This window comes from Mytilus californianus, unplaced genomic scaffold (genome assembly GCF_021869535.1).
Source record: "Mytilus californianus isolate M0D057914Y unplaced genomic scaffold, xbMytCali1.0.p SCAF_6, whole genome shotgun sequence".
NCBI classification, from domain to species: Eukaryota; Metazoa; Mollusca; class Bivalvia; order Mytilida; family Mytilidae; genus Mytilus; species Mytilus californianus.
Genome location: NW_026262712.1, coordinates 110,195,392 through 110,220,230, shown reverse-complemented (window position 1 = coordinate 110,220,230; position 24,839 = coordinate 110,195,392). Strand labels below are relative to the sequence as shown.

Sequence of the window (24,839 nt, the reverse complement as noted above, 5' to 3'; positions counted from 1 at the left end):
AATTGATCCTACATTTCATTGCAGTAAAACATTTCTGGGTCATAAACATATATCTTGGGTATTCCTAAGCACCATTTTTTTTTTATTTGGGGTTTCTATAGAATATTTTGGAAACTTGAGGTTACATGGTTACTAAAGCTTGTACACAGGTTAATCAAGGGGGAAAATTTGATTGGTTAACTTCCAGTGATGGTTATTTTCTTATATGCAATGAAATGTTATGTGAAATTTTTTCTATAGTACTGGACAGGATAAAACTTTACTCATGCCAAGTATTTCTTTATTTGAAACAAAGATAAATTCTGCACAATTTTTTGAAAAGTGCAAATTTAACAAAGACTAATAGGGGAAAATCAATGGTGGTATTACACCTAATATGGGAAGCTGTACATGCACCTTTGACCTTGTGAGTACTCTCATGTGTTAAAATTTCTTGCTATTTGAGTGAAATATTACAAATAATGAAATATTCTGAGTGGATTGAGTCTCCAAAACACTTTTTATGAGAAAATTTCCTTGAAATAGGACTTTACCATGAATATTAGTTGACAGAACAAGCCATACTTAGAGTTTTAGGGAGCCTTTTCTCCTTATTTCTTATATTCTGCTATACTAGAAAATTTTTCCTAAGAAATACTTTAATAAATATATAGTTTTAAGTAAATGAAATTATTTTTAAAGCAGTAACAACAAATTATTCACCAAAAGAGAAGCTTTTTATGTCCCACTCTGGAACGCGGCGTAAATATAAGTTTTACGTAAGGACTTATTGAAACCTCCTTGGAGACAGTAAACTTTTATACGGATAGTTCATTCAGCTTGAATACTTCAATTAATCATTTATTACAACATTTCTATCATAAATGAGTGAAAGTTACCCCAAAATTTTTATTTATTGGCCTAAAAAGTAGAAATTTTGAGGAAATGAGAGGTATAAATGGACCAAAAGAGACCTTAAAAGGCAGACAAAGAGGTCCATTAGTAGTATTTATCACTCTAAAGTCTTCTTTTGTATCATATTCAACTGTTTGTAGGCAGATGAGATAAATATTTGATCATTTATTGGTCCACACTATATTCTATCATGATACGGCTTGGTTTGGATTTTTCGAAGAAATTTTGCTCGTATCGCTGTAAATGTCGTCTTACATTATACTAGATTTTTCTCAAACTATTGAGGTGTAATACCACCATTGATTTTCCCCTATTAGTCTTTGTTAAATTTGCACTTTTCAAAAAATTGTGCAGAATTTATCTTTGTTTCAAATAAAGAAATACTTGGCATGAGTAAAGTTTTATCCTGTCCAGTACTATAGAAAAAATTTCACATAACATTTCATTGCATATAAGAAAATAACCATCACTGGAAGTTAACCAATCAAATTTTTCCCCTTTTTTAACCTGTGTACAAGCTTTAGTAACCATGTAACCGCAAGTTTCCAAAATATTCTATAGAAACCCCAAATAAAGAAATAATGGTGCTTTGAAATACCCAAGATATATGTTTATGACTCAGAAATGTTTTACTGCAATGAAATGTAGGATCAATTACCTACAACTGTCAAATTCAAGGGAATATTTTTTTTCGACCTATTTTCGTATGCAACCGGATGTGACGTACTATGATTTGGTGGTATTACACCTAAAGAAGACTTTTTTGTTGAATAAACTGAATGTGACTTTTTTCCTTTGTAATACTGGTTATTTCAAGCATTCCTGTCAAGTTTTGTCATAATCAGTTCAATAGTTTGAGAAAAATCTAGTATAATGTAAGACGACATCTACAGCGATTCGAGCAAAATTTCTTCGAAAAATTCAAACCAAGCCGCATCATGATAGAATATAGTGTGGACCAATAAATGATCAAATATTTATCTCATCTGCCTACAAACAGTTGAATATGATACAAAAGATGACTTTAGGATGATAAATACTACTAATGGACCTCTTATTCTTCCTTATAAAGTCTCTTTTGGTCCATTTATACCTCTCATTTCCTCAAAATTTCTACTTTTTAGGTCAATAAATAAAAATTTTGGGGTAACTTTCACTCATTTATGATAGAAATGTTATTATAAATGATTAATTGAAGTATTCAAGCTGCTTGAACTATCCGTATAAAAGTTTACTGTCTCCAAGGAGGTTTCAATAAGTCCTTGCGTAAAACTTAAATTTACGCCGCGTTCCAGAGAGGGACATAAAAAACTTCTCTTTTGGTGAATAATTTGTTGTTAATGCTTTAAAAATAATTTCATTTACTTAAAACTATATATTTATTAAAGTATTTCTTAGGAAAAATTTTCTAGTATAGCAGAATATAAGAAATAAGGAGAAAAAGCTCCCCAAGACTCTAAGTATGGCTTGTTCTGTCAACTAATATTCATGGTAAAGTCCTATTTCAAGGAAATTTTCTCATAAAATGTATTTTGGAGACTCAATCCACTCAGAATATTTCATTATTTGTAATATTTCACTTAAATAGCAAGAAATTTTAACACATGAGAGTACTCACAAGGTCAAAGGTGCATGTACAGCTTCCCATATTAGGTGTAATACCACCATTGATTTTCCCCTATTAGTCTTTGTTAAATTTGCACTTTTCAAAAAATTGTGCAGAATTTATCTTTGTTTCAAATAAAGAAATACTTGGCATGAGTAAAGTTTTATCCTGTCCAGTACTATAGAAAAAATTTCACATAACATTTCATTGCATATAAGAAAATAACCATCACTGGAAGTTAACCAATCAAATTTTTCCCCTTTTTTAACCTGTGTACAAGCTTTAGTAACCATGTAACCGCAAGTTTCCAAAATATTCTATAGAAACCCCAAATAAAGAAATAATGGTGCTTTGAAATACCCAAGATATATGTTTATGACTCAGAAATGTTTTACTGCAATGAAATGTAGGATCAATTACCTACAACTGTCAAATTCAGGGGAATATTTTTTTTCGACCTATTTTCGTATGCAACCGGATGTGACGTACTATGATTTGGTGGTATTACACCTTGAACTGATTATGACAAAACTTGACAAGAATGCTTGAAATAACCAGTATTACAAAGGAAAAAAGTCACATTCAGTTTATTTAACAAAAAAGTCTTCTTTAGGTGTAATACCACCAAATCATAGTACGTCACATCCGGTTGCATACGAAAATAGGTCGGAAAAAAATATTCCCTTGCATTTGACAGTTGTAGGTAATTGATCCTACATTTCATTGCAGTAAAACATTTCTGGGTCATAAACATATATCTTGGGTATTCCAAAGCACCATTTTTTTTTTATTTGGGGTTTCTATAGAATATTTTGGAAACTTGAGGTTACATGGTTACTAAAGCTTGTACACAGGTTAATCAAGGGGGAAAATTTGATTGGTTAACTTCCAGTGATGGTTATTTTCTTATATGCAATGAAATGTTATGTGAAATTTTTTCTATAGTACTGGACAGGATAAAACTTTACTCATGCCAAGTATTTCTTTATTTGAAACAAAGATAAATTCTGCACAATTTTTTGAAAAGTGCAAATTTAACAAAGACTAATAGGGGAAAATCAATGGTGGTATTACACCTATAGTACCTTACGAAAAGTTACAGCATTTTGAAAAGTTTAGTGTAAATCGTGCAAGTACTTTAGTCGACACAGTAAATGGTATCGGAAAATATGACTAAAAAGGATTTGTTCCAGACTATTCTATGTTATCCTGGGGGATTTCACTAGACTTTGTAGTGCCTAAAATAACACATGAAAATACCAAACAAACTGTGAAAACAAAGTACGATATACAAAACATACCTCAGGACTTTTTGTTAAATTCGGAAGTTATTTGTAACTTAAACAAACTTATTTTAGACCTTGAAAACTCAAATAAGTCACAAAACGATTTAGACCAGATGTATTGTGAATTTGTTAAAGTGGTAAAACAGAGATGTCAAATAAACTTCCGTGTAAAACATATATTACAGATGGATATAATAACAAACGCCGTAGATGCAAAAAGCCATGGGGGAATGAGGAATTAACCGTTTTATGGAATTGTGTCTGTAGCGCTGAAAAAATATGGATTAAAGCAACCTGTAATAAAAGCTCGTTACATCATGATTATGTCCAAAAAAGGAAACAGTTCGATAAAGCGTGTCAAGGAAAATCGGGAAAATTGGAGTAGGAAACAACAGGCAAAGTATTCCAAAGGAAGTGAAAATGGAAGATAATTCGATATGTATCGATCCGAAAATTGTTTTAGATAAATGGAAATGTGATTTTTCAAGTATGTTAAATTCTGGAAATTTATATGAAGCTACCGAAAATGATGATAGCAGTTGTATATTAACCAATTATTTTCTTGATAGTGAAATAACGAAAGTAGAAGTTCTCAATATTTTAAATTATCCAAAGCGGGAAAATCTCCTGGTTGTGATGAAATTCCGATGAAGATGTATAAAAATCTGACAGCAATAAACGCCCTTACTCATGTGTTCAATATTTGTTATAATATAAGAATGATACTGGAGCTATGGAGGAGAGGAATTATCACCTCAATACCATAGAGTTCGACTGCCAACCCTCGAGACCCGATGACTAACAGAGGAATAACATTGGCGCCAACTTCATATAAACTGTATTGCGGAGTACTGAATTTAAGATTAACTGTAAAGCTTGATGAACTAAATTTTATACATGATGAACAAATGGTTTTAGGTCTTATCGTAGTAATGTTGAATATTTGTCAACAATTACTAATATTATTGAAACGAGAAAAATGTGTAAATTATCAACTTTTGCAGCTTTTATTGATTTCAAAAAAGCGTATGATACTGTAAACAGATTTTTATTATTTTGTAAACTTGAGTCAATAGGAATTAGTAGTAAAATGTTAAATGCTTTGAAATTTTTATACCATAAAGTACAGTCATGTGTTAAAGTTAATGGGAATTTAACCCAATGGTTTGATGTTAAATGTGGTATAAAACAAGGGTATGTATTATCGCCCATTTTGTTCAATATTTTTTATTAATAATTTAGTAAATGAAGTTAAAAGTTTAAATGTTGGTATTCCGTTAGAGGAAGAGAAAATATGTATTTTGCTCTATGCTGATGATATTGTTTTACTTGCTGATAATGAATCAGACTTACAAATGCTCTTAGATGTTTTACATATGTGGTGTCATAAAAATGATATTATAAATAAGAAGATGTGGTATTAGTGCCAATGAGACAACTATCCTTCCAAGTCACAATGTGTAAAAAGTAAACAATTATAGGTCAAAGTACGATCTTCAACACGGAGCCTTGTCTCAGTGTTAATTTAAATAAATCTAAGATTATTCATTTTGGAACACCTTCATCTCCAAGGTCTATTAATAAATTTATGCTTGGTAATGATAATATTGAAATTGTTACACAATATAATTACCTTGGTTTACATCTTACAGAGTTTTTAAATTATGATTTAATGGCAAAAGCTATTGCCAAGTCTGCAAGTAGAGCTCGTGGGTTATTGATCGCCAAATATTAATCAAATGGTGGTTTTTGTTACTCCAAATATACAAAGCTTTTGACGCACTTGTATGATCAGTCATCTATTATGGTGCTTCAATATGGGGAACAAGAGAATTCTCTTGCATAAATGCAGTTAAAAACAGAGCAATGAGATTTTTTTATAGGTGTAGGAAAATATACACCAAACTTATCTATGTATGGTGACATGGGCTGGATTCCATGCAATGTAAAGCAATGGACAGCTGTTTTTAGATTATGGTCCAGATTTTGTAAAATGGACAATGAAAGATTGAACAAACGAGTATTTATGTGGTCGTATAAGTACGGAAATAAATCAATTAAAATTGGTGCTTCAGAGTAATGACTAAGTTTAAAGAATATAATCTTGAACCATACGGTAATTGTGATATATTGTTACTAAAAATGTAATTAATGATAAATAAAATGGAGAATGGAAATGGGGAATGTGTCAAAGAGACAACAACCCGACCATAGAACAGACAACAGCAGAAGGTCACCAACAGGTCTTCAATGCAGCGAGAAATTCCCGCACCCGGAGGCTAAAGAATGCTTAGCTATTGATTTATATAAAAATGAATGGTATGATAAGTTGGTTTCGAATGAATATACCAAACTACGTACTTATAAATTGTTTAAAACAGAATTTAAGGTAGAAAATTATATTTTTAAATAAGTTGCGGTATCTTGTATATTGTTATTACCAAGTACCTTTTTTTGCTGATGAAATTTTTCTTATATACCGACGGACATTAAAAGCACAACAATAAATTATTCTTTTAAATTCTCATTTTTAAAAATGCTATTCTTGTAAAATAAATGTATAAACACAAATTTCATTCATTACTTCATTTTCTAAAAATTGTTGAAATCGAAAGTTGAATTGATTACGTCGTGTTTAATGTTCACATCATGTGATGTGCACATTAAACAGACTTATTCAGAAGGGATATAGTTACGATACTGTTGTCAGGTCATTAAAGATGGCATATTTTGGAATTTATATTGATTCACTCATAGGGTCTTTGCATCGGAAATAAACACATTTATTCTAAAACCAGTTGTTGGCATGATACGGGTTATGTTCTTCTCATATATTTTATGATAATATGATACTAAACCCTTAACGGGAGGGATTGTGCTTGATTTGCATATGATGAAGACACAATCTTTCAAGCAGATTAATTGAAGTCTGGAGCTGGCATGTCAGTAACTGCTACTAGTCCTTTGTTAATTTATGTATCATTGTCATTTTGCTTAGTTTCTTCTGTTACCTATTCTGACATCGGACTCGGACTTCTTTTAAACTGAGTTTTACTGTGCGTATTGCTGTGTGTTTGTTTATTCTACATTAGCTACAGGTATAGGGGGAGGGTTGAGATCTCACAAAACATGTTAAACCCCGCCGCAGTTGAGCGCCTGTCTCAAGTCAGGAGCCTCTGGCCTTTGTTTGTCTTGTATATTTTTTTAATTTACAAAGCTTTTGACGCACTTGTATGATCAGTCATCGATTATGGTGCTTCAATATGGAGAACAAGAGAATTCTCTTTCATAAATGCAGTTAAAAACAGAGCAATGAGATTTTTTATACATGTAGGAAAATATACACCAAACTTATCTATGTATGGTGACATGGGCTGGATTCCATGAAATGTAAAGCAATGGACAGCTGTTTTTAGATTATGGTCCAGATTTTGTAAAATTGACAATGAAAGATTGATCAAACGAGTATTTATGTGGTCGTATAAGTACGGAAATAAACCAATAAAAATTGGTGCTTCAGAGTAATGACTAAGTTTAAAGAATATAATCTTGAACCATACTGTAATTGTGATATATTGTTAACTAAAAATTTAATTAATGATAAAGAATGCTTAGCTATTGATTTATATAAAAATGAATGGTATGATAAGTTGGTTTCGAATGAATATGCCAAACTACGTACTTATAAATTGTATAAAACAGAATTTAAGGTAGAAAATTATATTTGTAAAAATATTGCAGGGAAATATAGAAGCACTTTTGCAAAATTTCGCTATGGTGTTGCGCCCCTTAAAATTGAAACGGGCCGGTATCAGAACTTACCTATTAATGATAGAATATGTTTTAATTGTAACGATTATACAATTGAACATGAGAAACATGTAATTTTGAGTTGTCCACTATATGCAGATTTACGTGATGTTTTGTTTAGTCATGTTAAGTCTTTTTGTCATGATTTTTATAGTATGTCAGATGACAATAAATTTGGAATTTAATTAGTGATGAAAATGTTTACTTTTACACTGCCAAAATCTGCTATGATATTTTATTGAGAAGAAAATATTTATTATATTCTTAAAATGTATATTTTATTATGTTTTATATTTTATGTGTGTATATAAATATAAACGCCTAAAAAGTGTACAAAACAACACCAATATTAAAAAAAAGGAAACATTAAATGTGAGTATCTATAAATATTTCGGATAACAGATATCCTTCATCAGTATGATTATGATGTAAAATGAATCCTATCAATCTATTCTGATTTAACTATAACAATCTTTAAATTTATACAATTAAAACCGGACAACGCTTGTACAATTCTAAAATTTAAAACATGACGTCAGTTAGGTATTTACAACAGGGACTGCATAAATATGCTTCTAACAAAAATAGTAATGTGCGATATGAACTGGTAAATTTCTAAAATTTCACAGGTGTTGGAAGTTATTACAACAAAGACTGCGTTGAAATACATACCCAATGAATAGCACTGACCGATTTGAGCTGGTATAATACTAAAATTTCAAAAAAAACTATATTCAACGTTTGTTTTAAATATGAAGTATCATATGACTTTAGATAAGTTGTGGTATCTTGTATAGTGTTATTACCAAGTACTTTTTTTTGCCGATGAAATTTTTCTTATATACTGACGGACATTAAAAACACAACAATACATTATTCTTTTAAATTCTCATTTTTAAAAATGCTATTCTTGTAAAATAAATGTATAAACACAAATTTCATTCATTACTTCATTTTCTAAAAATTGTTGAAATCGAAAGTTGAATTGATTACGTCGTGTTTAATGTTCAAATCATGTGATGTGCACATTAAACAGACTTATTCAGAAGGGATATAGTTACGATACTGTTGTCAGGTCATTAAAGATGGCATATTTTGGAATTAATATTGATTCACTCATAGGGTCTTTGCATCGGAAATAAACACATTTATTCTAAAACCAGTTGTTGGCATGATACGGGTTATGTTCTTCTCATATATTTTATGATGGTATGATACTAAACCCCTAACGGGGGGGATTGTGCTTGATTTGCATATGATGAAGACATAATCTTTCAATCAGATTAATTGAAGTCTGGAGCTGGCATGTCAGTAACTGCTACTAGTCCTTTTTTAATTTATGTATCATTGTCATTTTGCTTAGTTTCTTCTGTTACCTATTCTGACATCGGACTCGGACTTATTTTAAACTGAGTTTTACTGTGCGTATTGCTGTATGTTTGTTTATTCTACATTAGCTACAGGTATAGGGGGAGGGTTGAGATCTCACAAAACATGTTAAACCCCGCCGCGTTTTTGCGCCTGTCTCAAGTCAGGAGCCTCTGGCCTTTGTTAGTCTTGTATGTTTTTTTAATTTTGCTCATTTATATGTTTCGGAGTTTAGTGTGACGTCCATTTTCACTGAACTAGTACATATTTTTGTTTAGGGGCCAGTTGAAGCCCGCCTTCGGGAGCAGGATTTTCTCGCTGTGTTGAAGACCCATTGGTGGTCTTGGGCTGTTTTCTGCTCTTTGGTCGGGTTGTTGTCTCTTTGACACATTCCCCATTTCCATTCTCAACCTTAACTGTCTCTTATCAATGAATGTGGCACAGTGGAAGGCAATGGCTGCCTGTAATTAACGCCTAATTGATTGACAACAATGTCAACCAGTTCTGTCTAGCATGTGTGTTTTGGAATTTATGCGGTTTAAACTTTAGGGCCTGAAATATTTTTCTGCACTGGATTCTTTGGCATTTTCGTATATGGGAAAAATATATGGCATGAATATTTCTGCCATGACATTGGACGACTTGATTAGCAGTTGACGTTGCAGCCGTTAGCATGTCTCGCAAATGACGTCGCGTAATCAAATTTTATTGACGTGGCGTTGTCACTTCATATTGATCTGGTCATGGGTGGTCATCAAAGAATCCCGTCTGCCTGTTGTAAGGACAGTAAGAGGATTTTCTGACGTGAAATTGTCTCGTTTACCTGCCTGCGATATTCCTATAGCCCGATTAAGATTTTCATGGCTTAGTCTCGGCAATATGGAAATGCAGCATTTTTTACTGATGGGAGTGTGGATATGGACTTTAAGAAATGTTTCACGAAGAACCATTCATGGGTTTCAAATATCGCTCTAAGAAATTTGATATGTTCAATCACCTCAGGTAAGTCAGGTAATGAATTTTTCTAAACCGGAAGAAGTATTGTAAACATGAATAGTAGTTATATGAAGGTTAATCATGATTTTGTAAATAAAATCACCAAAATGTGTGTTGCTTTTTTAAAGTCCGCCAATATATAAAGAACAAGTATGCACAAAATTCAAATATTAAAAGACTGATGGTTGTGAGGAGAATGTATCGTTTATAAAAATAGTAATCACTGTTACCATGGTAACCATAATACCAACTAAGGAAATTACCCTTTTTTTCTTAATATTTGATAATAGTTATCAAATAATAACAATATCGAACAAATCCATGACTTTGCGTGCCAAGCCTCTTGTTTAAAACTTTGATGATTACAGAGAATTGGTATTAAATGGTTAACTAAATTTAAAATAAGAAAAACAATTAACAGAAATAGTCGTGATTATTCAGAAAGAATCTCCAAAAACGTATTTGTTCAACTGTTTTATTAGAAATGCACGATGTTTTCCGCTCATTATATAAATATTTATCTAAATAATTGCATCAGTTGCTTGTGAAACAGAAATTTAAAAAAAATTAATCTTTGTTGTATATTGATAACAAAAAATAGAAAATCACGTTCGTACAAAATCTGAAGATCTTTCAGGTCACCGATTATCGGAGTGCTCCATATAGTCCTTGGCAAGTTACAATTTCCCCAAATATACCTATTTTTTTCTCACTTAAGTTTTCTAGTACACCGGTCTGCTCTTGCCACGTGAACTTTTAAAAAAGAAATATTGTCTTTTCTTGAATATTACAATTTAAAAGTTGTGTCTGTGAAGGTTAAAAAATTAAAGATGGATATTTTTTTTCAAAGTAGGCTATCCGTTAACAGATTTTTACTATTTTTTTTTGGTGTTCAGTTTTAAGAAAATGCTTTCTCAATGTCTGTACATGTACTTGTATTTGCAGTCTTAATCTATTGGCATTCAATGTTTTCATCGGGGTAAGGTCCAATTGAATTTGCTTTGTAACTTAATTTCAAAAGTGTAAATCTTTGCTGATATCAATCGATTCCTTTGGAATGTTTACCCTGAACTTCTCTGATCTAGCTGCATACAAATACAGATAATTGACAGGTTTCAGAGAGGTATACAGTCAGTGGAAAAGTAAATTGAAGTTGGTACTCCAGGAATTTATTCGCATAGCAACATTTTAAATCAATTTTTTACAAAACTCCTATAGCCTGGTGTACTCGTCATTTGCTATTTTAAGAGGAAAATAATAACTTTATTTGGAAGTTTTGTCATTCTTTCTATTCATTTTAATTGTTACTATTGACCAGAACGTTTTCTTGTGAATTTATAACTAATCTTACTAAAACGGAATAAACATTGAAAAGATCAAGTGTTCAGTGTTTACAGTAGAGGTAGTATTTTGACACTAGATCTCCAACTGTAAAAACAACTTAAGTCAGGTAAAATCTTCAAGATTTTCCCCTTCAGGTTAAAACTATAGTATACTGTATTGATTGATATATACAGTAGAGGTACATTAAATATCTATACAACAATATATGATTTAAACAATGTAACTTTTTTGATCAAATAAAATTAGGGTTTTTTTTCCATCTGATGTGATGACAAAATTAATCAAAAAATCCAAAAAGATTAAAACAATTTGAAACACAAAATGTATTTTACTTTCTATATCTACCGGTACTTAACTTTTCCAGTTACACAGTTTTGTCTGAACTGCCACATAGTTATGGTGTACCTTGAAATAATTATATTTGTCTTTAACACCAATGCTCTTCAACTTCGTACTTTGTTTGACCTTTTAAACTTTTTTATTCGAGCATCACTGATGAGTCTTTTGAGGACGAAACGCGCGTCTGGTTTACAAAATTTTTAAGCCTGGTATCTATGATGAGTTTATTTACAACCACTGGGTGGATGTTTCCTCTCCAAGGGCACCAGGGGCGTAGCTGGAGTAAAATAAAGTGCAATCATGACTAACGCCAAGCGGAGCGAGGCAATCAAATTTTTTGGACCATTTCATGCAGAAAATGATTATTTTTTTCTGGCATTTTCCCAATATGCCATGCTTATGAATTCACATCAATCCTTCATGCCCAAACTCCTATTTTGTGAATACTTGTGGACTTTATATTGATTCGGCAAGGGAGGCGGGGGTTATGGACCGCTCAAAGTCCCCAGCTGGTCCAAGGTAGCACCGTAGTCGGGGATCCAGGGCAGCACAATAGACGGTGGTACAGGGAAGCGAATCCCACGGAAGCTCCGCGGGCATATGAGTAATTACAGTGACTGCTTTGAACATGAAAAATACCCTATCTGTTTCTTACTATACCAGATTTTCATGAATCGATAGTAAAATTCTAGCGAGTTCCGTAATTTGCTGCTTGCTATTTTCGAAGAGTCGACAACCGTCCGATGCGTTAATCAATAGAGGGGCAATCAATGGACACATGCCAAACCCGGGAACAGATAAGACACAAAAGAACAAACAAAAACATTCAACATTGAAAACAAAATACAGATGCAAACAGGGACTCCGAAAAAAATGTGGCGACCTCCGGTGCTCCGGAAGGGTAATCAGGTCCTGCTTCTTGCAAGACAACCGTAGTGTTTCTCATGAAGGTCATTTTCAAATCAAATAAGAGGTTTCTACGACAACGGCAGAAGGTAATTTGGTACACAGATACCCCAGGTGAATTGATAGTCTTTTGAACGAACGGACATTGGGATTACGAAATCCAACGGCCACTTTAAAGTCTTGACTTATAAGTAGAGGATATAAATCTAAGATGGTTTCAAGGTGATTGTATTGAGCCTATATTAAATTTTGTATATCTCGTAGCTAGTGCCCCTTTAAATGTTAATACTACATGTAAGACTTAAAGTATAGTTAATATCCAAAGTCCATATATGTATTTTTTTCCAAAGCAAATGATCGCAGAACTCTCTCGGTGTCTATATTCATTTCTCTGTGAACATGTATGATAGTCTGTCCTGTACCATGGTTGAACGGAGATAAGTTTTCGGTCGCCGTAATGCACTAAATAACCGTTCAGTAGTTGATGTAGTTACTGGTATTGTAACTAGGATTGAGAAGCTTGCAAATATTGAAGGATATAGTTCCTTATATTAGTCACTGCTAAAAACGACATCCGATATTTGTTATAAGTACAAACACCGCCCGACACGATAATCCGTAAAGACTAAAGACTATCCGTAATTCAATTTCAGAATTTTTTTTTTGAAAAAAAAGTGCAAGCAAATTATTTTTTTCGTAAAGGCAGCTACGCGCCTGGGCATCACCAGCCCAGTAGTCAGTACTTCAGTTTTGACATGAATTATCATTGATATGGTCATAATTATAAATTAGCTGTTTACCAAACTTTAAATGTTTCGACATTCTAAGGATTTTCAACCCTAGGAATAGATTACCTTAGCTGTATTTGGCAAAACCTTTTGGAATTTTGGGTCCACAATGCTATTTACCTATGTACTTTTTTTTTTAACCTTTTCAACATTTTGATATGATCATCAAGCACTTTTTCCCAATGTTCAAACATATTTAGAGTTTTTGCTAGAAGTCGATAGTCGTTCACCGATGTTCAAATCTCATAAATCAATTAAAAAGAGTCAAATCAAGGTAACAAACAAACACTAAGGAAATCCCATGAACTCCCCAAGGAGCAAGTCTGGTGTGTCGATATGGTATTCGGCTTCTTGTATGCATACATATCGCTGGTGAGTTGAGTTACCGACACATGGTATCGATCAACTAATTCTTGATAGTGACCGCAAAACCTATATTGTGTCGATTTCAATTGTTTTTCCTGAAAGCTCTGTTGACGCGGGTTTTGTGTAAGGAGATCACCTATGTTAACGAAGTTCGTATAGTGTAAAAAAGCATGGGCGTTACATAATATATATGTACACGGTATTTGATGGAGAAGAGGGTATATTACTGCTACAAAATGGGAAGTTGATAATTGGAAAGTTTGAATTATCACGTTTGTCATGGATATTAGTTTGAAGTGGTCAATCTGTGTCTATATAGGTCAATATAATAAGCAGACCTCCTGCTTTCGGTAGTATCCTTAATCACAGTTCATTTGGGACAAATGAATGTAGGCACTCAATTACATGTGGTTTAGGAGTGACTTTGGGATACCGACGGTCTGCTGATATATCAATCTACCAAACTCAACAAATATGTTGTCGATCAAAAAGTTCAGCATTTTGATAAAACCGTCTTCGGCGTATTTGTTGTGCGATCAGTGTTATTCTTCACAAAGTAAGATTTTGCATGACATAAAACAGGGATTTTGAATCTACGATTCTCATTTTTGTATAGAGAGCTCTGTTTAATAAGACGACGTAGTCAATCTTTTAATTGAACATGAGAATAGTAGTGTAAAACGTAGAAAATCAAAGGTTTTGATATTTCAGCAAAATTGTAAAGATGGAAGATTTGAGTAGATCTTAAGAATTATTAACAATCCATATCTGAATAAACTTCATCACAATATTTCTTAAAGCCACCTTTTACTGTAGAAAGAATGGTGGTCAGAACATCTTGACGACCAAGTTTAGGTATCCAATATAAATATAAGAGATTTGCATAATCCTTTTTTTGTTAATACTATATCTCAGGAAGTACTTAGCTTTTTGATTTTATTTTTCAACGAGTTTTTCATAAGAAAGACTACTATTGTCCATTAATACCTCAATCTTGTGATGGAACAAAATAAAGCATTATCATATCTTTGTCAGATGGAACAAAATAAAGCATCATCATATCTTTGTCAGATGGAACAAAATAAAGCATTATCATATCTTTGTCAGATGGAACAAAATAAAGCATTAACATATCTTTGTCAGATGGAACAAAATAAAGCATTAACATATCTTTGTCAGATGGAACAAAATAAAGCATTATCATATCTCTGTCAGATGGAACAAAATAAAGCATTATCATATCTCTGTCAGATGTAACAAAATAAAGCATTATCATATCTTTGTCAGATGGAACAAAATAAAGCATTATCATATCTTTGTCAGATGGAACAAAATAAAGCATTATCATATCTTTGTCAGATGGAACAAAATAAAGCATTATCATATCTTTGTCAGATGACCTTTGATGTATTTGTCTTAAAGTCAGTTTTGTTCATAGAGCATCCCCCGAACGAGCCTCTCAAATGTTTGGTTTTAAGGATGTTCGCTCCTTGGGGTTTTTGAATTTTTGTCAGATGTTCGGATTCCTCTGGTTTTATCCATGTAGTGCTTTTAAAAAAAAATTTCTGGTTTTTTAGTTTCTTTAATCATATACTATCAATTTATAACAGTCTTTTAAAAAGCTTGTTATTTTGAAACAGAGTAGCTAACATCCTTAAGCAGTCCTGATGAAGGTTAATCAAGAAAAGCTCTTCCAACCTTTTATTAGGTTTTGGAGTTTCAAATGTTTCAAATATTTCGACTTCGAGCATCACGTCAGAGACACTAATTGTCGAAATGCGTAACTGGTGCATAAAAGTTGGCACCGTTAATGTTTTTTATAAATTTTTTAGTAGTGGTGCAGCCATCTCTTGTGAAAGCTAGCAATAAATCTAAAATGGGGATCATAAAATCAAAGTAAAGGTAAATCAAAGATGTGTCTGAAATATATTCACAGCATTTCTCAGAAATTAAATATGAATTTTGGTGGTCAAATATATTATTTATACTCACGATGAAGCCTATGTTTAATTCCGGTAAGGTCTCTTATCAAAACATTTTTTCTAAACTTTTTTTCTCGAGCATACCGGATGAAGGTAACATGTATTCCGGAAAACAATCGTTCTGTGTACAGAAACGGGAACTATGTGTTTGAAGCGATTTTTACAGAGGATGACCTTGAGGTCAATCCGATGTATTGCTATCGCCTAAATTTCCATTATGCAAATTAGTTTTGGGATTTCAACCGATCTACAAAAATTATAGATCCGCGGTCATTACAAGGGAAAAAAGTGCATTTTTATACCTGCAATTCCGTTCTCCGTTCGTACGATGTTTCATAAAAAAATGGAATCATTTCAGTTGTTGATTTAGTACTGAAAATTTGACTGAATTATCTCCTTATTAAATACGGTTTTATATGTTTAATTAGTGTTTAAGAAAGAGGTCAGGTGCTCATGTTCATTCATAAAATTATCGTTCATTCATTCATGAATTTATCGTAAAATCAAAATCACTACACAGGTCACACAGGTTGTAAACGTAGTGTCAAATGATTACCTGTAATCTAAAAATAAACAAACTTAACTGACTCCCCTTACTATAGTGTGTGATAACATTTTTGTGAGGGAATTTGATGTTTGCTATACCACTGTTCATTTCAACGCACTTGATGACGATACCACTTTATCAATATGAATGAAATTTTTTGCAGTGTTTTAAGAAATAATTTTACTTTAAAATCGCGTATCATTTGTGAACTATTAAATGTTTTACAAGGACGAATTTTCTGTATAAAGTCAATAATTGTGTGAACTTTTGAAGCCCAAACTTTTTATAGCCTTAAATACGCTAATGAAAGATCCGAAAACTATACCCATACAGAACGACATGTTTTTGAAATTGTAGCAAAACTTTTGGTTGACAAATTTTAATTCGTTATTGCATAAATATTAACTTGAAATATCTGTCATTTTCTCCCTACCCAGTTTACCCCTATTACTCATTATGATGTGGACTGGACATTGTTATTGAATCTTATGCAATTTGATTGGATTAAGTTATTATTAGATTACCTTCAAACTGTTCATGCTTTTTCGTACGAGTATATTGATTAAATCAGAGCGTGCATGATTGTGTACAATAAATTAAATGACCTGCAAACTGGACACTGGACCAGTCCATATTACGTTTTATCAATGAATAGATTTTTTTTTTATTTTCCAAATTACAGGGCCCATAAAGGGCATAAAATCAGATACAATTGATTTACATAATTGGTAACAACAACAATAATAACGGCATATGAATGAAACTAAAGGTATGAAAGGTAACAATTGCCACTTTTTATCTTTTCACATAATTTTCCACATACACATTAGATAAATTATTTTTGATAGCCCATTGCGGAGAAAAAAGAGAAAGTTTACTGTATTAACGTTCTATTCTATTGAATACGCCATTTTTCGAAGATAAATGCAGAAAAACATTTTACGCACGGCTACGCCAGGTAAAATTGTTGTTTATCCTAACAAAAAAATACAATTTTCAGTTTCATTAGAATATTATAATAATAATAAATCCCAAATTTATGTAGTCATTAGATAAAGTCCTTATATGTCCGATCTGCCTATTTTTGGACATCAAAAGACAATACGATCGTTTTAAGGTCAATTTCGTCTACCTCACACAATCTTGTTAGGCACTATAATGAAATGGACCTGAAATTTATTTCACATGTTTCCTGAAAATTGATAAATATCTAAGCAACATAGAGCTGTTTGTATAATGACAATTTAATGTCATGTTTGTTTGTGATGACCCCCCTTTTCGTGATTGCATCAGAATTATAGTTAACTCGTATCGCATGAGGATGACACATATCAACTGAGCAATTATGTTTGGGACTTAGTTTTAAGAAATGATGTCAAAGTAACATTTTGAAAATATTTTAAGTAAGCTGAAATATATATTTATTTTTTACATGTTTATGTCTTGTAAGATATTTTATTTCTTGCCCGTTTTTCAACATTTGCGTCTGGAAAGTTGAAATGTTTTAACTGAATGGTTAATTTAAATTAATTATGAAAATTGTTAAAATTAAATCAATAAAGGAAATTATTGCCCAGTTACAAACACTACCAGGGGATAATCCATAATGATTTTTTTTTTAGTTATATGTTTCAGCACATGTATAATTAACCCCAACTTTAGCCTGGTAAACTTGTTGTCTCCTTGTGAAATATAAAACATATTTAAAATGATTTCCTGCTAAAGTCTTTTATTGATATAAAGTTAAAACCGTCTTGCTTCTCATTAGTCAACACTCCTGTCCTGTCAGGTTTAATTCTTATATATATCGATGAAAAATAAAAGTCCACAAAACATTAACATGGCAGCAATTGCTTTTACAGCCTTTAAGGCTTTGATTTTTTTTTCAGAAGAGTGTCCACCATGCACTTGCACTGCACTATAATAATAGTAGAATAGAATGATATACAAATAGATGAAAATTATATATACATGCAACCGTAATATTAATATAATATATAACAACAAACCAGTGTATTCTCAGGAACTATTATTATATTAGTATAATAGTCTAAGGTATACTGATTTGTATCACTACAATATAATAGTTATTACGGTGAGGTTGAATTTCCTGTCATTTATTCATCATCCAAGCAGAAACTTGTATCAGAAAAAAAAATCTCTGTAAATTAACCTCAGTTTCAGGTATAGAGATGTGATCTGTTTCTGTGACATGTGCTTTTGACCATACACAAGAACCTGCGGTCATCCGATGTTCAGTACTTCAGTACTTTGATTAAATGTATCATCAATTCCAGGTGTGGTTGCAAATGGCTTTTACTATATTAATCCTTCCAAATTACAAATTGATTAACAATAGTTAAAATAATGACCTTAAGAAAAAAGTTTCTTTAATTATTAGTCAGAAAAGATCATTCAATGGACAAGAAGTTTTGTTTCTTCAGAACAATCCTTTGCGAAATGTCCGAGAGTATTGTATTAAACCTTTGCAACCGGGCTATTATAGTAAAATAAGGAATTGCCAAAGGCAAATGTTTAATATATATATAACAGAAGTATGAAATGGGCTTACGTTCTTATGAAGGTCAGGCGGCTGCAGTACTAATGTCTTTTTGCGAGGGAATACAACTTATCCGTATGAATGAAACTACAATAACAAAAGAAAATGATGCAAAAGATATTTATTTTAAAAAAGATATTAAAATTGACAAAAAACATTATATAGCAGATTTCAAAGGTATGTGTCAGAATGTCACACTAGAATCAATGAATAGCACAACTGCAGTTGTATTATATAAATCAATAAGCAGAATTTGAACTGAAAATGCATAAAATAGAATTTTAAAAATCCTCATTTTTGTCATTTTGATCATTAATTGTTGGAAGTAAGTAAGAATACTCAAATGTACTTCTTAATTTTAATCTTTTTTCTACATTCTACTTAAAAAATACTTTTTTCCAAATTGGTGACTTTTTGGCTTAATTATGTGCCTCCCCAATGCCTTTACCTTCCATTCATACGCATTTATATTAAACAGAATTTTCTAAAAATAGTAACGGAACACATATATTAATAAATATGGAAAATTAATGAAAAAAGACTGCACAATTGATTATCTTGGGCATCCCCCCAGAAGTGATTAGTTAGTGTATCGAAGTCTAAAGGGTGTTTTAACTACATTACAAGCACTTGTTTCTATTCAACGGCTAACATGGATTGTTCGTGAGCGTTATTTCGTCAATTGCGATGTCACCTTTGCTCTTCCTTGCTCCCTTTGAAGCTTCAAATTCAACCTGAAAATAACAATATGCCCAAAAGTTGTTAGCTATTATTTTTGTTTTTAACATCTTGGAGGAAATGCAGATAACATAACATGTAAGTAGTGTTTGTATAATTCGAGGTAAATCGGGTCATATGAAATCAAACACAACTGACAGTGAGAGACAAAAATAATCATAAACATCGAAAAAAGAACATTTCACTTTTTGACAGGTCTAATGCAATTTCCAGATCAATAAAATTTTACAAAAGTAATTTTGCATTCTTACCAATTTGAACTTTTTTTTTGCAAACAAAGTTTTATCAGAACCAAAACGTTTATAATTCGAAGAAGCTGGATGGCTTCAAAAAAGGTTGAGTAAGTAAAATATCTCAATACATGTATAAGTTTAACAATTATAAAAAAAATCAACAGGGACATTTATTCAATCGATATTAGTATTGTTTATATTTTTTTTTCAAAGTCAATCATGCTTTATAGATTGATTTGTACGAGGTGTAAAAAGGTGAACGGACAAGTACATATACTGACGACGCGCATTGCAGGAGAAATAATTGCAGGTATTCATTAAAATTGTGAATCTCATGCTAGTGTTTACTGGGCACAGAATAATAAAAATTAATAAAATATATTCTAATAATACATACAACAAGGTCGAAGTGGTAAGGAATGTCCACACTTGCAAGGTACCATTGGTTTCCCTTATTGCCAGACAGATCCCAATCTAAAGACCAAGTTCCTGTGTCTCTTTCCTGTGTAAACACGGAAAGCGATCCAATATGACGTCCATACATGTGATAGTAAAATCGTAGACAAAATGTAGAAGCTACAATCAACAAAATTAAGTAACAATTTACAGATGTATAACATTAAGTTTATACTATCATCAAATTAATGGATACATTAAAAATTCAATGTGTATTGAACAGTTTTTGATTTAAGATGAAAACAAACTTTACTGCTTTGACTAACTAGTTGCAATGCTGTTGAAAAAGTTTACTGAAACACTGAGATATCCAGATACGATTATTTACAAACCATTTCATTGTGAAATTACTTACCGGGAAGCACTGTATTAATAGAGGACAAAACTGCCAAATCATTGATTTTTTTTCTAGATACTTCAATATACGCATACTGGCTCCCAGAGTATGCATTAGTAGGGCCTGTTTTTCTGCTCTTTGTTGGACCCTGTTTTTTAACAAGAATATTTGTTGGAAAAATTTTAAGGTTTCTCTCTCTCTCTCTCTCTCCATATATATATATATATACAAGTCTAAATTGAAAACAACGTTCAAACCTATAATTGCGTTGGATAAAAACAACAATTTTTATACGTGTGCATGCAAAACAAATTTCTTGGTTGAGGGGTCTAAATACAGCACAAACAACATTTTCCAAAAGACCAAAAAAGTGAAAAAGTATATTTTAACAAAACGCATTTGACTAACAGGTCGAACAACAGATGTTTTTAAACCCTGCTGACTGCCATTGGCGATTGCCAAATAAACGTACCACAAGATGTAACAAAATGGATCTTAAAAATTATTAATTTAATACCAAACAGAAAACAATAAACTTGCGGAAAAGATGGTATACCGCAAATATGAGGTGCAAAAATTAGTACACCATATCCGGATTTCGACAATCAATGTCTCTTCAGTGATGTTTGGAATCGAAACGGTATTTGGAAGGCCATTATAATTTACCTCAATTTAGGATAGACTCTTGAATTTTGAAGAGTCGAAAAAGGATGAACGGATCATATAAACCCAAAGGCAAATATAATACAAACGAAAAAATATAAACAAGTCTAAATTGAAAACAACGTTCAAACCTATGATTGCGTTGGATAAAAACCACAATTTTTATACGTGTGCATGCAAAACAAATTTATTATATAATTTGTTTGAATGTATACAATGAGATTTCAGGTCTATGTGAAAAAGGACAACAAGATACACATAAACATCAAAAGACATCATAAGGTCAAATTACCCATTCCAACAGATGATTCAAAAGTGTATTCGCCTTATGGACATAACAAAATTGATATGCTTTTAAATGCTCACATGTTGAAATGGGGACAATAACCATATCGAGGTTATGATAAATGTTATAAATAGTAAAAGTTCATTTATTTCTGTATGTAGGATTGAATAAGGAACATAAGGATACAGACCGTTGTTTGGTAAATGTCAAACAGATACACATTGTCAGTTTAATGATACAGGGATCCAGTTTGTCATTAAGAAATTAAAATGACGCCAAAAATCAGAATTCTTGAAAAACTCCTCAAAGATACTGGACTTAAAATTTTGTACGCCACTGTCTATATTAGACTCATTAGTAGGGCTCGAATCGAATGACATCAGTAGGCAGACAAAATCAAATACAAAGTTGAAGAGCACAAAAACAGAAAATTCTGAAAAGTTGTGTTAAATACGACTAAGTTCATTTTGCCCGGGGGTAGAAAACCCTTAGTGTTTTGAATAACTACACTTTTATTACTTGTCTTTTCGTCGTTTTTCGTTTTGCTTTGGCATTGTAACTTAAAATTCACTTATGAGTTTGATTAATCCTTCGGTATCTTTTTCCTCTCTTTTAAAAACAGTACATGTACAAAGTAAAAATATAAAGGATTTTGTTTGTCAACATAAAGATGCTGACTAATGGACTGGTAAAACCATCGACGAAGAAACGTCTACCAGCTACACCAACCCAATGGTTTACTAAAGCTCATCCAAGATACCAATTTGTTTCGCCCGACGGTCGTTTTGTCTTCAGATTCATCAGAGGTTCTCGAATCAAAACAGTTGTAAGGGTAAATACAAAAAACGAGATTGGAGAACATTAAAAACCGAAATTCCAAATATTTATGCCAAATACGACCAAGATAATTTATGTCTGTGTGGGGGGGGGGGGGGAGGGGGGGTTGGTTCTTGATATGGACTGTTTATGAATCAAACTTACTGGCAAGAGAGATATTACATCTCCTACCATTAGTAAATTGGCTGTTGGTAAACATGTGTTTTCTGGACGAAATAATTCGAGCTTTAGTTTCTATTTTTTTTAGTTTAAACATATTTTTTTGGTTCAAAACGACAAATGGATCAGATACAAGTTTTACAATTTAGTAACATCTTTTTCAATATTTTGTAGTCGTCATTTTAAAGACATGTCTACTGGTATCAGTTCACAATTGACAAAAAAACAATGTAATATCTTTTTATACTAGTAGACCAAAAAACCTGCGAATACAAATAAATGATAAGAAGTCATTAGAGTGAACTGTTACAAAAGGTCAAGGTTTAACTTATTAAGAAATCAAATAATTAATGATTACTTTTCCTTCTCTTTTGATTATGTTTTCATCACTTCATTCCATATCACATATAGTGTAAAAATTAATGATGACGACAGATAACTACAATCCCGTCCTCTTTCCTTCGAATGTGACCTACCGAATCAGACATCACTTACATGAACAACACGACGGAAAATTAAGTACAAAATAAGGTTAAAAATTGTACTGATTATCTGATATTTCAAAATGAATTAAAAAATGTTGATCACAAGTTCATCAACTTTTTTATTTGTTTTATTTAAGAGACAAAGGCAGACATTCATCTTCGATCGTTTATACAAATTTGGAGGAAATATCTTAATGTTATATGGAATCTTACATACTCCTACATAACCTTAGTTCATATTCTGAATAATACTTACTGAATGACCTAAAGTCCAGTCAAAATTGTCGCCTAGAATATTTTGGAAAATACACTCTTGTCCTTGTTCAAAGCCACAGTTATAGGACAAACCTACAAAAAAAAATAATATTGAAACATGCATATATTTATCTTTACACAGGTTTAAAACCATCATACAAAAGAATGCTTAATATATTCACTCATAAAAATTATGAAAACCTATATATAACGACTAGATTCTTAATTCCATGTAACCAAATGGTTAACCAAGCATATAAGTTCGTAGTAAGAGACATTTATGAAAATCATTTAAAAAAGAAGAAAATACAATATGAATGCTGCTTTAGATACTGTTATATAATCGTTTTGCATATTCAACACTTCAGAATGAAAGACGTGCAATTAAAATACAATTTGATTATACGAACTTACATAATTTAACCGTAATAAAAACAGATGTAGGGTATACGTCAAGGAGACACAAATGTACGTAAAAAAAACCAAAAGGCATATAGTTATAGGTTTCAAAAATGTAACTATCTAATGATATGGATAGGCAACAAAAGTAGGGACATATATTCAAGCTGGGATCTCTCGGAAGATGACAAAAAGAAACTCGAAGTGTACTATCAGAACTTTGAAAAACACGTCCGCCCTAAATCAAACAAGATCTATTCACGATACAATTTTTCAAGCCGTGTACATTAAGACATTGACACTTTCAAAGAATACCTCACCGACCTTAAAATATTGGTAAAAGATTGTGGATATGCGACGTCGGTGGAAATGGTCCGTGATGCCATTGTTTTTGGAACTAAAGACCACAAAGTTCGGGAAAAATTACTGAAGGGTCCGATCTCTCGTTAGAAAAGGCTATAAATTTCGCTAGAACTTATGAAATTTCAAAGGCACAACTTAAAACTATGGAAAGCGAAGATAAAACCATCAACATGTTTAACAAACAAGGATCAAGATCAAATAATTTTACATCAGGTAAAAAGTATGGCAAGCAATACACACCACAAAGGGGACCACCTCAAAATAACAAGGGGCAATCACCCAATTTCGCAAACAAATGCAAAAACTGTGGAGGTAAACATGAGCGTAGAAAATGTCCTGCATTTGGGAAACAGTGCAACAAATGCCATAAATATAACCACTTTGCGTCCGTATGTCTGTCATCAAACAAATCATCAAAGAAAATGCACACTTTAGACATATGCAGTGAATCTGATGATGATGAACTTTTTGTTGCTACAATTGATGATTCAGAATTGAATACCGATGAATGGACCGAAACAATCAACGTCAACGACGTACCAGTTAACTTTCAGCTAGACACAGGTGAAAAGTGCAACGTAATTTCCCTTCACAAACTGAAAACCATTTGCTCGCATCCTATCATCACAAAACAAGTTTCACCACTCCGTTCATACTCAGGACACATCATTGACACTGTCGGAGTAATCAATCTTAGGTGTAGTTATAAATGCCAGGATCATGCCGTGAAATTTCACATTGTAGATCGTAATGTACAATCCGTCATAGGTGCCAAAACATGCGAAGCGATGAAACTCCTAAAGCGCATACATTCAATCACTCAGACCAGCAATCCG

The 24,839-nt window shown here is 32.2% G+C and overlaps 1 protein-coding gene across 4 annotated transcripts in view; it reads right to left on the bottom strand.

Annotated features, from left to right (window-relative positions):
- LOC127704631 (MAM and LDL-receptor class A domain-containing protein 2-like) overlaps nt 1-24,839 on the bottom strand; it is a 163,859-nt gene that overhangs the window by 82,512 nt on the left and 56,508 nt on the right. The window contains exons 21-24 of one of the 4 annotated variants that reach the window (XM_052208759.1): nt 23,243-23,334; nt 20,575-20,704; nt 20,161-20,339; nt 18,899-19,526 (exon numbers count right to left, since the gene is read on the bottom strand). The exons of 1 other annotated variant lie outside the window; for it this stretch is intronic. In XM_052208759.1, the coding sequence (XP_052064719.1) occupies nt 19,440-19,526; nt 20,161-20,339; nt 20,575-20,704; nt 23,243-23,334 (488 nt within the window). In that variant the 3' untranslated portion in view covers nt 18,899-19,439. Of the gene's footprint in view, nt 1-18,898; nt 19,527-20,160; nt 20,340-20,574; nt 20,705-23,242; nt 23,335-24,839 lie in introns of those variants that run through there. 2 more of the 4 variants (XM_052208760.1, XM_052208757.1) reach the window with 2 other exon arrangements.